The sequence below is a fragment of the Salvelinus alpinus genome, chromosome 21 (assembly GCF_045679555.1).
Source record: "Salvelinus alpinus chromosome 21, SLU_Salpinus.1, whole genome shotgun sequence".
Lineage (NCBI taxonomy): Eukaryota > Metazoa > Chordata > Actinopteri > Salmoniformes > Salmonidae > Salvelinus > Salvelinus alpinus.
The window spans coordinates 4,292,355-4,309,263 of record NC_092106.1 but is presented as its reverse complement, the minus strand read 5'-3'; the positions used below and the strand labels follow the sequence as shown (position 1 = coordinate 4,309,263).

Sequence of the window (16,909 nt, the reverse complement as noted above, 5' to 3'; positions counted from 1 at the left end):
CATATCAAGGTACGACGAGTTGTGCGTTCTTTTATGGGTCATTAGGCACCAATGTTTTACTGGACTGTCAGTTGACTAACTGTAGTCCGTCTGTTGCTCTGCCCAATTCGTGTCAGCCTCCTTTGTCCTTTTTCATCAATGACCCATTTTCAACCACGAGCCTGCCGCTGGCTGGATTACCTTTGGTTGGTGGACCATTCTTGATACACACGGGAAACTGTTGAGTGTGAAAAACCCAGCAGCGTTGCAGTTCTTGGCACACTCAAACCGGTGCGGCTGGCACCTACTACCATACCTCGTTCAAAGGCACTTTAATATTTTGTGTTAACCATTCACCCTCAATGGCACACCTATACAATCCATGTCTCAATTGTCTCAAGGCTTAAAAATCTTTCTTTAACCTGACTCTTCCCCTTCAGCTACACTGATTAGATTGGATTTAACAGGTGACATCAATAAGGGATAATAGCTTTCACCTGGATTCACCTGGTTAGTCTATGCTGTGGAAAGAACAGTGTCTACATTATCTACAGTGTACACAGTTTTTTTTGATTGATTCCGATATAAGTGACAGGGAAATTGTGGTTAATGGAGCAGGCATTGGAAGATTCATGAGAACAGATGAAAATATCAGAAAATCTATTGAGAAACATGTAGGGTGGGATTTTTAATGTCTGACTGAACTGCAACTGAAAAATTGACCGTGCTTGAGGGAGATGAAACTGTTGTCTCTGAATTGTGGAACATCTTTCTTTCAGGTGGTGGGAGAGTGGAGGTTTAGTAAAATCCACTGTGACATCTTTGTCACCCTAGATGTCATGATGTGCACTGCAAGCATCCTCAATCTCTGTGCCATCAGCATTGATCGGTAAGTGCTCATGAAATTGTTGAATCTTGGCTGAAGGCAGGTGTCATTGTGGATTTGCAGTGAAAATCTTCCGATTGAAAATCTTTAAGAAAATTCAGTGGCGTCTGGGCCTAAAAGGCCTTCTTGCAAACCCATCTGGTACTTTCTATTGAATACCAATTCCATTATTTATGGACTATGCAGTATGCCACTTTCATTTTGCATGATTTTCCACTTCACTGATTTTTGTGTCACTCAAATGCCTGTACAGAACAAATATTCACCTTGGTTATGTGAATACTTAGCTCAGAGGTAATTTAAATATTTATTGAAGTGATTTGTATTTAAATACAAAATGTCTACATTTAGTATGTATGGAGAATATCTTTGAGTTGTTTATACTGCAGATGCTTATTTTAGGTTGTTAAGATAAGACTCATGCATGTTTCATAATTAAATCTGTACTATTGAATAAAGAGTAACCTTAATTCTAGAGTCCTTAATTGAAACAATAACAAAGTGGCCAACCGCCTCTGTTTTGGTCAACAGCTGATGGATGGGCCTGGAAATGTTACCACTGTCAAATTCATAGACAGAGCTATGGATGCAAGGACTGTCCATCCAAAATGATAGGGTTTTGAGGCTATATAGTGTTTGTTTACACGTACATTGTTTACAAACATTGGAGTAAAACGAGCTTATAGTTTGGGTTCTGTTTACCGACTAGCGTTTATGCACCTGTTACGGTAAACTATCATTTTTCTTTGCGTTTACTGCGCGTTAGTCGTCTCCCGTCAGAGTCCTCTCAGAGTCTACCCACCTTTTTTTCCTACCCCCACATCCCTGATGTCCCTACCAAGAGAATATAGAGAAAGGTGTTTGCTGTCCCTCCACGTCTAGTCTGCACAGTTGAAAAGCCATATTCAAATGTGGCATGATGTGTGTGTACTTGTCTGGCAGTTCGTCTAACCCTACGGTGTTTGTCCCTTGTCTTTCCCTCACCCTCTGCTTCCTTCCGCGACAGATACACAGCAGTCGCCATGCCCATGCTGTACAACACGCGCTACAGCTCCAGACGACGAGTCACTGTTATGATCTCGGTGGTGTGGGTTCTGTCCTTTGCGATATCATGCCCCCTGTTGTTCGGCCTCAATAACACAGGTAATAGCAGGAACTGTGGGCTACCTTGCTCCGTTGCACTGTGATCTTTGCTATTGCTCAGTGCTCCCGCAGTATTTAGGCTTTTATGGGACTAAGGAGTAGACTCCGTATGACAATGATAGGTGATACTAAATTGTATGACTGCTGTGAATGGGGCAAACAGTGTGGTGGTTAGTTTGAATGCTCCTTTTTCATACACATTGTATATTAATCCAAAACGGCCCTTTTAGGCGTTATGCACTGTATTGACCAACTCAGTGGCCTTATGGTTAGTGTCCATATTGAGATTGAAAGGTGGAGTGATTGATCCTCGGCCTTAGTCATACTAAAGCCTATATAAGCGCTTGGCACTCAGAATTAAGGAGGTACATTGGGGATACGACTCTGCAATAGACTAGCGTCCTGTCCAGGGGTTGTACTCGTACATCAAGCTGCGTCATGCTACAGAGAATGGCTCCTGCTCCAACGAGCTGCTCCTGCTCGCTCGTGCAAGGCTACTGGTTTGACTGGTGTTGTTGTTTTCTGTATTGACCGGCGCGCCATTTTGTTTTCCTCCCTAGCGACTCGCGATGAGTCCCTGTGCATCATCGCCAACCCGGCCTTTGTGGTGTACTCCTCCATTGTGTCCTTCTACATTCCCTTCATCATCACTCTGCTGGTCTACGTGCAGATTTATGTGGTGCTTCGCAAGCGGCGGAAACGGGTGAACACAAAGCGCTCGTGTCAAGGGACAGGCGACCGCGACACAGGCACCACGTTAAAGGTGACTAGGGTGCAAGTCATGTTTTTCAAAAATGAGAAGTGCTTGACACACTTAGGAGAGACAATTCAACGAAATCCATTGTCAACAATGTGTCATGTGTTTTTGGAGAATGGAATCAAACATGAGGAAGCTAAATATTGTCCATAAAGTGCTTGCTATTCCCAGAAATGAGAGGCCGCACACACAGATAATGATTTTGTGTGAGGGGGCAAGAAAAACACACTACATAGAATTCTAGCCAGGATTGAAAAGGGCACACGCAATTATCCTAAGGCGTTTTAAAAGGGTTCTCTTCACGTATTGAGAATATTAGCAACATATTCTGCTGTAATTGGTCATTTCACACGACAAATCCCACCATTGTACATTGGCCTACTAGATTGGCAGGAGAGCTGAAATGCAACAGTAATTATGATGTACCTGTTCGTGACCTTTTCCTTTTCTGGATATTGATTTGAGTGACATTAATGCGGATCAATACAGGAAAAGAAGCCGTGTTTCTCTACATTGCTCATGTACACGCATACCTTTTGTCTTGGTGTGGGGAAGGGAGAGAGCAAATAAAATGCATTCAGAACGTACTAGGCAATTGCAAGGCAAATAGTCCTCATCACTTTTATACTGTGAGTCAATCAACTATTTCTGAAACAATATTGTCAATTTAAGTCTGACTTTTTATTTCCGCGCTATTGAGTGTTATGGAGGTAATGATTCGAATGGGAATCAAATAACGGCGTACGCTCAATAGAATTACAATTGGTTTTGTTTATTGTTAATTGTTCTTTAGAATTGTGCCCTCGAAAAAGAGCGACTCGGAGACCATTTGGTGCCTGTGCAGTGACTGTGTGCTAGCTTCTCTCCCCTGTTGTTGTTTCAGGAGAAGTGCAGTCACCCAGGAGATGTGAGGCTGTGCACTGTGATTGTGAAACCTAATGGGAGCTTTCCTGTCAACAAGAAAAAAGTGGTGTGTCAAGTATTTGTTGTGCTATTTTTACAGAGTAACTCTCAGAAGGGAATGTCTTTACTTTCAAAGGCAGTTAACAAGGTGTCACCTCTATTGTTCCCATTTCTCCCTGTAAGCAAGCTATAGAAGTTACTGCTACATTACTACTACTACTACTGCTACTGCTGCTGCTATTACTACTACTACTACTACTACTACTGCTGCTTTAACATTGTTGTTGATCTCTGTCAGCAGATCTTCATCAAAGAGGTGGCCCACGAAGGGGATGACATAGAGTTGGACGAGATGACCGACTGCAACCCTCAGAAACAGAAGAATGTGGACAATGCCACCGCCACGCCTGTCAGCCACCAGCTCCTCCTGCCAACCAAGGCCAAAGCCCGACGCACCTCCGTGCCCCCCTCCCCGCCTGAGACCTCCATCAAAGTGGAGAAGAACGGCGACTCGAAGGACATACTGGCGGAGGTGCCCAAAGTGGCTAAAGCGTTTCAGACCGAGGCCTTACCCAACGGCAAAACCCAGACGTCTATCAAGCAGCAACCCGCTCTCATGAGTAAGAGGAAGATCTCCCAACAGAAGGAAAAGAAAGCCACTCAAATGCTAGCCATAGTCCTGGGTAAGTTGTTAACATGAATACCACGTTGAATGTTTGAAAGTACTGTTTGAACTTTTCAGGAGAGAGGAGGGATACAAACATTGGGGTAAAGTCTATTTTATTTTCACACGTCATAAGCAATAAGACAACTCAATAAAATGTAGCTGATATCTTTATTTTACTAGCTGTAGTTTTCTGATGGCCTGTATAGGCATATTGTATTCACTTAGTGATCTTTAACCCGAAAATAGCTTACAGGCAGAAAGTCAGACGAGGAAACCATTTTTGTTTTTCATTGAGGAGAAATAAATATTTATCAAGTTTATCTTCAGGACATGATTCAATGTTTACATCAATCCAGGAACATGGTACTAGCTGGTTTGTCCGATTCTTTTCACATTTTGTTTCTCTCTTTTCAGGTGTGTTTATCATATGCTGGCTACCTTTTTTCATCACTCATATATTGAACACCCACTGCACCACGTGCGAGGTTCCTGCGGAGATGTATAACGCGTTCACGTGGCTGGGGTATGTGAACAGTGCGGTGAACCCCATCATATACACCACTTTCAATATAGAGTTCAGAAAAGCGTTCATCAAGATCCTGCATTGCTAAGGTTGGCATTTGAGAAGGGAGCTGGAATGAAGAGAAGCGTCACTTATAGCCTACTAAAATATACCTCATCCACGTGAGGACAGTGCACATGACCATTAAGCTCAGTGATGATCTTTGACAAATGGAGAGACTGAGTAAATGCCACACATGAAGTCTCGGGGACTTTTGCGGATTATTCGGTGGACTCATGTTCTCCCACATGAATGTATATCGAGGAGTAACATCTTTATCAATGAACTGTTTCTTGGAAATGTCATATTGGTCTTAACCATCGTGCTTGTCACTTTAAGAGCCATCCATGTAAAGAAAACACAAGAAGATGTTTTAAAAAAAAAAATACTAAAGCAAGCCACCTATTTAATCTGTGCATATGATGTCTTTTGACAATGGCTGAATCCTGCAAAACAACAACTAGATATCAGCAAATCAGTGTTCATCTCAGTATTAAACCTGATAATATTAAACTGGTAATTCATGAGCTCTGCATCTTTAAACCACCCACAGAATGGAATGTGTGTTACATAGAGATGAAACATTTTGACTCATCGTTTTTTCTCACTGCTCCGCTTGGCAAGAGAGGCAGCCGCACATTTGTGATAAATTGAATTATTATTAATAATAGTATGATTCTTGTTATTATTATTATTATACAAAAACCCTCTGCAGCCACCACTGGTCAATTGTTCCTATCTGGCTCGGAAGGACCATGAATAAGGTTTTTGTACAATTATGATTTAAATTTCCTGTAGATGCTTTTTATAAACACATTCTATGTGATTATATGCCTGCAATGAAAATGTGATGCATGTTACATTGCTCCTTTACATGGATTCTCATGAAATGTAAGTTTAAAAAAAAAAAGTGAAAATGTCCAATAAATTGAGTTATGAGACATGTGCTGTGCCATGTAAATGTCTTATTCTTTGATACTCTACATACTGTTTATATACTGTAATACTGTGTAAATAACTAATACAATAGTACAATGCAAAACTTTATACCACTACTAGGCTGAATACTCTATTATAATTGGTCGAGAGGGTGTTGATTATTTTCTTGGTAATACACTGCAAAAAATGATATGGCAATAAAGTAGTTCCAACAAAGAGGTGTAATGGGTTCGCACTCAAAAATATGTTGTATAAAGCGTTTTTTTTACTGCATCAGGATAAGCATGCACAGACGTTTTGGCTTTACAGCCTTCTTCAGTGTGTAGGTACAATTTTCTTTCATTCAAAACAGCATTTGTAAAAAATATATATATATATATTAAAAGGGCCTCACGCCATTCCATATCAATGTTTTCTGTAAATGATTTTGATTGTTCTCTGTGCAGGAAACCGCAGTGGGGCACACTAAACATGTTTGACTATTTCTTGATTTCCATTATAATGAAAAATCGGATACTATATATCCAGTTGAAAAAGACAAATCGACAACAAGTCTTTAGAGTTAATGCACTTTAGGCCCTGCCTATGGTTTATGTGGTATGATACAGCTTGATGTACAGGCCCCATCGCTTAGGATATTATAATGTCATTAGCCCCATGGTAACCATTATCAGAGAATGTGGTTCGAGTCTCTCAACAGAAGATCAAAGCCATAGGCTCTGATGACTGAGCAAAAATACTTATGTCTTCCGTGTCAAAGGGATGCCACATCCCCGATTCATATGTCATCTTAAACACTCTTCGTGGATTTTCTGCCCCCCAGTTACCTGTTTTGACATATCGAGTACCTCATCACTATCCAATGAGATGTCTCCCCACTTCACTGAAAGTATACCCTGGCTGTCTGGCCTGATACCACCAACAATGGCAAAGAATAGAGCTATAGTAGCTTTCACATACAGAACCCCATTATTGTACAGGTAGGATAGTATGCCAATTACCAGATCCAAATGTACTTACAGTACAATGTGTGCATACACTTTTAGAATGTCTTTGTCATCCCTGTGGGACTTAAACCCATGACATTGGCATTGATGGTTTTTTTCCTGACCAAGTGATGTGCTTTTGTATACCTTGTCTGAATTTGTTTGGCATTCGGACACATTCTGATGTCGCAGTATACATCTCATCACAGGCCCTTGTGTTACAATGGGAACGTTGATTTACACTTCAGCCATGGCTCCTGTGTGCCTGAGCCATTTGAGAATGTACCTCTCTCTTTCCTCATCCTTGCTCTGTAGCGAGCTTCCTTTCAGAAACGGTTTTAAACACTAGACGTTTCCTACAACCGCCATCCAACCCCTGGCATTCCCCATTCCCCAGAGCCCCAACTCAAACAGCACCCTGAGTCTTCAAAATCCTGTTCTTCAGATGCTGTATCACCTTCAATGACCCCAATACCAACCATACACGTACTATCCCCAGTCACTGTCAATCTGAATGTCCTCGCCTCCATCCGTGATGATGACACAGTCAGGCCCCCACAGTGTTGTCTACACTTTAAGGAACTGCCTGTGACATTGATTCTCCTCAAGTTTCCTTCATATCAACTGCAACTTTTGACAAGCACTTACCTCGAGGGACAACTGGAAACACTGCATAATCTCTGCACCGCTCTAATGCAAACCATCAGTGGAGGACAGGGATTGGCCTCCTTCCAGTGTATATCCCTCTTCCTCTGATCTCTGAAGCGACTTTTCTCCTTTTCCTCGCCTGCTATCACCCTAAGGCTTGCCTGGGCCCCGGTGATTGGCATGTTTAAATAAGGTAGTAGTGGTGGTGTGTGATCCAACACTGGGGCCCTTTAATGAACTGAGTCAAGATGGCTTGCCAGGCATTGCATTATTGAACAGCTTCCACACCCGAGCTGTGATCAGGCGGCCTGAAAGCCTCTTAATGGACTTGGTGTCAGAGCTTCCAACGTGATTGTTAGATCATCAGCCATTGCCATTTACCTCCAGCGTGAGCTGTGAAGTCGTGCCACTCCCGACGAGTGATTTCTGTGCTGCGGGGAGCATGGTGGATGGATGATTGCCTGTCAGAGACGGAGCATCCTGGTTACTGCGTTGTGGAACTCAAACCTAACAGGATGTTTTGTACTGCGACTGACTTCACCTCTCTGTCTCGTCTCTCCTCATTAACTGAAGAGCACATGTCTACATCTCTGGAGTTAGATCCAGTTCAGACCAGTTCATCAGTAATGATGGCCTAGACATGACTTTACAACGACAGGGTTAGACAGGGTTAGCTGAAATATTAGAGTAGATATAGAGATATAACAGAGATATAGGCCCAGCTCGCTCTTCAGAAAAACACTAAAGATTACTTAAGGCTACTGTGCATGGCAAGTGACAAAAATTGAGTGGATACATTTCTCATCACACTGTACGTATCAATCTTAGTCGGCCAGGATCCCAGGACATAATCTTGGGAATGTTTTTATCACTGTTTTCTATCAGTAATGATAAATGGTGTTTACTACCTGGACTTTTAGGATTGTTATTGTACTGTCTTCCTGACAGAGATGGCACAGATTAAAACGTAATAAAAACAACAGAGATATTAAATACAGAAAACACTGAAATATATAAATACAGATTTTTTTCTCTCCCAAAAACCAATTATTTCTACTGCTGTATGCATTCACATTTTATTGAGTCACGGCATAAGCCGCATTTAATATTTATTTGGAAGACTTTCCTCAATATTTTACCACAAGTTGCATGGTGGAGACAAAAAGTAAACGAGAGGTGATGTCTAAAGCAACAGAACTGTAATGGTATGGCGCTGCACATTTCGGCTATTTGAGAGTTTTCAGAGTCTGAGATGGTTGGCCCAAGGTGGTCAATTCCATTAGGAGGAATACTGTTGCAGTTCATCCAGAAATCAATTTACTGGATACAGATATCCTGAGAGAGGTGTAACTTTCGTCATTAGAATTGCGCTCTATTCTGGACTACTGCTGTAAAGTCTAAAGGGTTTCAAGAGAAGCCCACTAGCAAATGGGTCTACAATGCCTTCGGAAAGTGTTCAGACCCCTTGACTTTTTTCACATGCTGTATTACATTTCACAAATGTATTACATCGTTTTTTTCCCCCTCATCAATCTACACACAATACCCCATAATGACAAAGCAAAAACAGGTTTTTCAAATGTTTCGCTAATTTATAAATAAATACAAATCTGAAATATCACATTTACATAAGTATTCAGACCCTTTACAGCCTCGAGTCTTCTTGGGTATGACACTACAAGCTTGGCACACCAGCGTTTGGGGGAGTTTCTCGCATTCTTCTCTGCAGATCCTCTCCTTGTCAGGTTGGATGGGGAGCGTTGCTGCACAGCTATATTCAGGTGTCTCCAAGTCTCTCCAGCTCTGGCTGGGCCACTCAAGTACATTCAGAGACTTGTCCCAAAGCCACTCCTGCATTGTCTTATCTGTGTGCTTAGGGTCATTGTCCTGTTGGAAGGTGAACCTTTGCCCCAGTCTGAGGTCCTGAGCGTTCTGGAGCAGGTTTTTATCAATGATCTCTCTGTACTTTGCTCCGTTCATCTTTCCTTCGATCCTGACTAGTCTCCCAGTCCCTGCCGCTGAAAAACATCCCAACAGCATGATGCTGCCACCACCATGCTTCACCGTAGGGATGGTGCCAGGTTTCTTCCAGGCGTGACGCTTGGCATTCAGGCCAAAGAGTTCAATCTTGGTTTCATCAGGCCAGAGAATTTTGTTTCTCATGGTTTGAGAGTCTTTAGTAAACTCCAAGCGGGCTGTCATGTGCCTTACTGAGGAGTGGCTTCCGTCTGGTCACACTACCACAAAGGCCTGATTGGCTGAGTGCTGCATAGATGGTTGTCCTTCTGGAAGGTTCTCCCATCTCCATAGAGGAACTCTGGAGCTCTGTCAGAGTGACCATCAGGTTCTTGGTCACCTCCCTGACAAAGACCCTTCTCCCCCGATTGTTCAGTTTGGCCGGGTGGCCAGCTCCAGGAAGAGTCTTGCTGCTTTCAAACTTCTTCCATTTAAGAGGAACTGGTCCAGATTTGAATTTGAGAGGCCAGAGTGGCGCAGCGGTCCAAGGCACTGCATCTCAATACAAGAAGTATCACTGCAGTCCCTGGTTCAAATCCAGGTTGCATCACATCTGGCTGTGATTGGGAGTCCCATAGGGCAGTGCACAATTGGCCCAGCATTGTCCTGGGTAGGCTGTCATTGTAAATAAGAATTTGTTCTTAGCTGACTTGTGCAGTTAAATAAATCAAAAATGTATTAAAAGAATGATGGAGGCCACTGTGTTCTTGGGGACCTTCAATGCTGCAGAAATATTTTGATACCCTTCGCAAGATCTGTGCCTCGACACAATCCTGTCTCGGAGCTCTACGGACAATTCCTTCAACCTCATGGCTTGGTTTTTGCTCTGACATGCACTGCCAACTGTGGGACCTTACATAGACAGGTGTGTGCCTTTCCAAATAATTTCCAATCAATTGAATTTACCACAGGTGGACTCCAATCAAGTTGTCGAAACATCTCAAGGATGATAAATGGAAACTCAATTTCGAGTTTCATAGCAAAGGGTTTGAATACTTATTAAATAAGGTGTTTCTGTTTTTCTAAAAACCTGTTTTTAAAAAAGTCAAGGGGTCTGAATACTTTCCGAAGGCATTGTATACCCCTCAAATTCAAATCTGGACCAGTTCCTCTGCATTTTTTTCATTATTTTCCTCTAATCAGGGACTGATTTAGACCTGGGACACCAGGTGGGTGCAATTAATTTTCAGGTAGAACAGAAAAACAGCAGTATTTCAGACATCGTAGTGTAAAAGATTTGAATACCCCTTTCAAATCAAATCAAATTGTATTGGTCACATACACATGGTTAGCAGATGTTATTGCGAGTGTAGCGAAATGCTTGTGCTTCTAGTTCCGACAGTGCAGTAATATCTAACATGTAATCTAACAATTCCACAAAAACTACCTAAAACACACAAATCTAAGTAAAGGAATGGAATAAGAATATATACATATAAATATATGGATGAGCAATGACCGAACGGCATATCAATCAATCAATCAATCAATCAAATGTATTTATAAAGCCCTTTCTACATCAGTCGATGTCACAAAGTGCTGTACAGAAACCCAGCCTAAAACCCCAAACAGCAAGCAATGCAGATATAGAAGCACGGTGGCTAGGAAAAACTCTCTATAAAGGCCAGAATCTAGGAAGAAACCTAGAGAGGAACCAGGCTCTGAGGGGTGGCCAAGATGTTCAAACGTTCATAGATGACCAGCGGGGTCAGATAATAATCATCACAGTGGTTGTAGAGGGTGCAACAGGTCAGCACCTCAGGAGTAAATGTCAGTTGGCTTTTCATCATTCAGAGTTAGAGACAGCAGGTGCGGTAGAGAGAGAGTCCAAAACAGCAGGTCCGGGACAAGGTAGCATGTCCAGTGAACAGGTCAAGGTGCCATAGCCGGAGGGAGAACAGTTGAAACTGGAGCAGCAGTATGACCAGGTGGACTGGGGACAGCAGTCCTGAGGCATGGTCCTAGGGCTCAGGTCCTCCGAGAGAGAGAAAGAAAGAAAGAATTAGAGCGAGCATACTTAAATTCACACAGGACACTGGATAAGACATGAGAAATACTCCAGATATAACAGACTGACCCTAGCCCCCTGACAGGTAAACTATTGCAGCATAAATACTGGAGGCTGAGACAGGAGGGGTTGGGAGACACTGTGGTCCTGTCCGACGATACCCCCGGACAGGGCCAAACAGGCAGGATATAACACCACCCACTTTGCCAATGCACAGCCCCCACACCACTAGAGGGACATCTTCAACCACCAACCTACTACCCTGAGACAAGGCCGAGTATAGCCCACGAAGTCATCCCCCACGGCACGAACGGGGCAAGATGCAATAGATTGTATAAAATACAGTATATACATATGAGATGAGTAATGCAAGATATGTTACCATTATTAAAGTGACTAGTGATCCATTTATTAAAGTGGCCAATGATTGCAAGTCTGTATATAGACAGCAGCCTCACTGTGTTAGTGATGGCTGTTTAACAGTCGGCTTTGAGATAGAAGCCATTTTTCAGTCTCTCGGTCCCAGCTTTGATGCATCTTTACTAACCTCGCCTTCTGGATGATAGCGGGGTGAACAAGCAGTGGCTCAGGTGGGTGTTGACCTTGATGATCTTTTTGGCCTTCCTGTGACATCGGGCGCCGTAGGTGTCCTGGAAGGCTGCTAGTTTGCCCCCGGTAATGCCTGGTGCAGACCCCACCACTCTCTGGAGAGCCTTGCGGTTGTGGGCGGTGCAGTTGCCGTACCAGGCGGTGATACAGCCCGACAGGATGCTTTGAATTGTGCATCTATAAAAATGTGTGAGGGTTTTAGTTGACAAGCCAAATTTCTTCAGCCTCCTGAGGTTGAAGAGGCGCTGTTGCGCCTTCTTCATCACACTGTCTGTGTGGGTGAATATGTCCATAAACACACCAGCCAGCTGATCTGCACATGCTCTGAGGATGCAGCTAGGGCCGGCAGCCTTGTGAGGGTTAACACGTGTACATGTCTTACTCACGTTGGCAATGGAGAAGGGGAAACCACAGTCCTTGGTAGCGGGCCACGTCGGTGGCACTGTATTATCCTCAAAGAGGGCAAAGAAGGTGTTATGTTTGTCTGGAAGCAAGACGTCGGTGTCCGTGACGTGGCTGGTTTTCTTTTTGTTGGTTTCCGTGACGTGGCTGGTTTTCTTTTTGTAGTCCGTGATTGTCTGTAGACCCTGCCACATACGTCTCGTGTCTGAGCCGTTGAATTGCGACTTCACATTGTCTCTATACTGACATTTCACTTGTTTGATCGCCTTGCGGAGGGAATAACTACACTGTTTGTATTTGGCCGTATTCCCAGTCAACTTTCCATGGTTAAATGCGGTGGTTCGTGCTTTCAGTTAGGTGCGAATGACGCCATCTATCCATGGTTCCTGGTTAGGGTAGGTTTTAATAGTCACAGTATGCACTTCCTTATAAACTCACACACCGAATCAACGTATAAATCTTTATTATTCTCTGAGGCTATCCAGAACATGTCCCAGTCCACGTGATCAAAACAATCTTGAAGCGTGGATTCCGATTGGTCAGACCAGTGTTTGAATAGTCCTTGTCACGGGTACATCTTGTCTGAGTTTCTGCCTATAGGAAGGGAGGAGCAAAATGGAGTCGTGATCAGATTTGCCGAAGGGAGGGCTGAGGAGGGCATTGCAGAAGTTAGAGTAGCAGTGATCCAGAGTTTTGCCAGCGCAAGTACTACAATCAATATACCGGTAGAATTTAGGTAGCCTTGTTGTCAAATTTGTTTTGTTAAAATCCCCAGCTACAATAAATGCAGCCTCAGGATATATGGTTTCCAGTTTGCATAAAGTCTAGTGAAGTTCCTTGAGGGACGTCGTGGTATCGGCTTGAGGGGGATATACACAGCTGTGACAATAACCGACGAGAATTCTCTTGAGAGATAATACGGTCGGCATTTGATTGTGAGGAATTCTAGGTCAGGTGAACAAAAGGACTTGAGTTCCTGTATGTTGTTACAATTACACCATGAGTCGTTAATCATGAAACATACACCCCCGCCCTTCTTTTTCCCGGAGAGATTTATTTCTGTCGGCGCGACACGACGCACAAAGAATCCCGGTGGCTGTACCGACTCTGACAACATATCCCGAGAGAGCCATGTTTCTGTGAAACAGAGTATGTTGCAATCCCTGATGTCTCTCTGTAAAGCAACCCTTGCCCTAATTTCATCTACCTTGTTATCTAGAGACTGGACATTAGCAAGTAATATACTCGGAGGCGGTGGGTGGTGTGTGCGCCTCCGAAGTCTGACCAGAAGGCCGCTCCGTTGACCTCTTCTGTTCAGATTCCCAGGGTAGTTCAGACAAAGGATCCGCCCCGGGAAACTTGTATTCCTGGTCGTAGTGCTGGTAAGTTGACGTCGCTCTGATATCCATCCCGGCTGTATGTAGTAACACTTAAGATGTTCCAGGCTAACAATGTAAGAAATAACACATTAAAAAACAAAAGGCAGTGGTCTAGGGCACTGCATCGCAGCGCTAGCTGCGCCACCAGAGACTCTGGGTTCGCGCCCAGGCCCTGTCGCAGCCGGCCGCGACCGGGAGGTCCGTGGAGCGACGCACAATTGGCCTAGCGTCGTCTGGGTTAGGGAGGGTTTGGCCGGTAGGGATATCCTTGTCTCATCGCGCACCAGCGACTCCTGTGGCGGGCCGGGCGCAGTGTGCGCTAACCAAGGGAGCCGGGTGCACGGTGTTTCCTCGGACACATTGGTGCGGCTGGCTTCCGGGTTGGAGGCGCGCTGTGTTAAGAAGCAGTGTGGCTTGGTTGGGTTGTGTTTCGGAGGACACATGGCTTTCGACCTTCGTCTCCCCCGAGCCCGTACGGGAGTTGTAGCGATGAGACAAGATAGTAATTACTAGTAATTGGATACCACGAAAATGGGGTAGAAAAGGGGGTAATTATTATTATTATTTTCTTTTTAATAAATAAATAATAATAAATAAATAAATACTGCAAAGTTTCCTAAGGACAAGAAGCGAGGCAGCCCTCTCTGTTGTCGCCATCTTTAGCTGGCCTAGACAATCCCAAAGAGCAAATACCATGACAGGTCCTTCTGACAGGTCCCTTCAGTTTATGAGAAAAACTCCAGTCCGCCCACACTAGTCGGCGCTCAGCTCCATCGTATATCGTGGAGTTGAGTTAAGTTTTGTCGGCTATTACCCCACGTGGGGGGTTGGGCTAAGCTGCTGACATATGGAATTGTTTTAAGATGGTCATGCTATGGATCATTTAGCTATTTGATTTAGAATTTTAGGACCCCTTTAGGTATCAAAAAACACATGTTGAACCCCTTTTGTGGGTAGGCTCAAAACTACATTCATACTTCCATTCATTGTTTTTAACCAGTACTGGTTACATTTAGATTAGTTCTGTGACAATTGTGGGGGTTGTAGAGCAAAACAGAGAACACCATTGTCTTTGTGAGAATCTCCTGTTTCCACAGTGGGGTCACATTAGTTTTGTAGCCCGAACAGTTTGGACGCTACAAACAAAAGTTGGCACATTGACGGTATCGACTTCAGACGAGTCCCCTGACACTTGTGAGGGTCGTAAAGCAAACCGTTCGGATGCAACAGTTGTTTTCGTGAGAAGACTGATTTCCGGGATGTCTCATGGTTTGACAAACACCGCTGAGCACTGCAGATCAGGAAGTGTGACACTGCCGGATGATATCTCTATTTTAAACAGACAGATTTTGATGGGTAAGTTTTTGTTTCATAACTTAGAGTGATGCACCGGTGCATAAATCGACTCTAGGGGGTTATTAGATAAGCATACTATTGTCCTTAAAGTCTGCATATGTAAGGCCTTGGTAGATAAGCATGGAGGACAGATTTTGTGGCTGATAGACAATATTGGCAACTTGTCCCTAAGCTTTAGAAGCTCGACCCTTACTTAAAGGGAACATTTTCTTCAATTCACACAATTAGTCAGGACGGAGTCGTTTGTAATAATTTATCCCTCCCAGGCACAGTATCAATCTAAATCGTGGTACAATCGCTCTCATTTGAGGCTGGGGATTGCAAGAGGAGTTGTGGAGCCTGTTGTTAATTGTGTTGGGAGTGTGGTGGAAGATTGGAGAGCTCTGAGAGCTCCCAAGGCGTCCCGGCCATAATCACATGCTTGGTGAGACAAGTCGAAAGCCGCCTCCTCCCTCCTCCAGAGTCAGGGTGATGGGGAGAATAAGGCTGCTACAGCTGAGCCACTGGCAGATGTTGTGTTTGTTTTTCTAATGTGTTAATAAGACTGTTCTAGCTGGGCCACAACCGGACACTAAGCCCTCTGCCTATTCATTGGAGCTGGCTGGTTGATTCCCTTTATGCATTCATTTTTCACATGTATAAATCAATATTGTCAAGTACCTGGGCTGGGCTGTGTACGAGGTGCAGCCTCCGTTGTTTACTGAGGCTGGGGATAAAAGCTCTGCCACAGTCTGCCATCCTCTGGAAATAGCTATATTTAAGTGGCACCAGCTGCGACAAGTGTGTCATTTCCATCCTAAGTGTTCCCTCTTATTCCACTCATTTCCCCAGAGATTTGATTATGTTTGAGGAATCTTAATACAATTCTAAATAATCAGTGAGACTGTTAGTTAAATAACAAGGTGGATACTGTCCAAATATCTGATGAATAGTTGAAATTTTACTCCACTTCAGACATGACATTTTTCACTGCAATGGGAGTCGTCTTCGATCACAATTGATGCATGTAGTTAATTCATTCACATGTAGTTCATTAATAACATGCTCCGTCACAATCACACATGTGTTTCTGAGACAGAATTGATGGTTTCACTTTCACAGGAGAACATCTTTTGAAGTCACTTTTTTTGTTCCTTGAAAGGCCTCGGAACCGCTATTCCATCTTCCACATCAATCAAAACAATATTGAGGACGATCAATGGTAGCCTATCTAGTATTGAGGACGATCAATGCTATCTAAGGGGATGTCTGAGTATGTCTGAAATTTTCAGGCTGCTCCAGCATCCAAAAGCCTTCCATAATCCATAATTTGCACTTATAGGCCTATAGCCATCTAGTTATCTATGTATTGATTCAGTTTTGGGCTACATTACACTATAGGCCTACAGTAAAATAGCTGGGAAAAGCAATCCGGCAAGTTCATCGGATCTTATCATAACTTTTTTACATTACTCCTGCAAAATACTATTTTGTAACTTGCTGAAAGGCTTCTGGGAATTACATTACAATTTCTAAAAAACTATTGTTGGAGAAGTAGAATGGAAGGACTTTGGGGTTAATACAATTATGTAGGCCTGTTTGTTGGGGGACTAAATGACAACTGAACTCATATGAATGTTGTATTGTGTCTGAAGTACAAACAGCCTTTGTGTGCTCTGTGGTTTTATTG

General features: G+C 43.4%; 1 protein-coding gene across 5 annotated transcripts in view; it reads left to right on the top strand.

Annotated features, from left to right (window-relative positions):
• Positions 1–5,838, top strand: part of drd2a (dopamine receptor D2a) — a 29,306-nt gene extending 23,468 nt beyond the window's left edge. For 2 of the 5 annotated variants that reach the window (XM_071356610.1, XM_071356611.1), the window contains exons 3-8: positions 759–868; positions 1,872–2,008; positions 2,569–2,771; positions 3,649–3,735; positions 3,967–4,351; positions 4,750–5,838. In XM_071356610.1, coding sequence (XP_071212711.1) covers positions 759–868; positions 1,872–2,008; positions 2,569–2,771; positions 3,649–3,735; positions 3,967–4,351; positions 4,750–4,946 — 1,119 coding nt within the window. In that variant the 3' untranslated portion in view covers positions 4,947–5,838. The remainder of the gene's footprint in view (positions 1–758; positions 869–1,871; positions 2,009–2,568; positions 2,772–3,648; positions 3,736–3,966; positions 4,352–4,749) is intronic. The other 3 variants (XM_071356612.1, XM_071356614.1, XM_071356613.1) reach the window with 3 other exon arrangements.
• Positions 5,839–16,909: the final 11,071 nt, after the last annotated feature.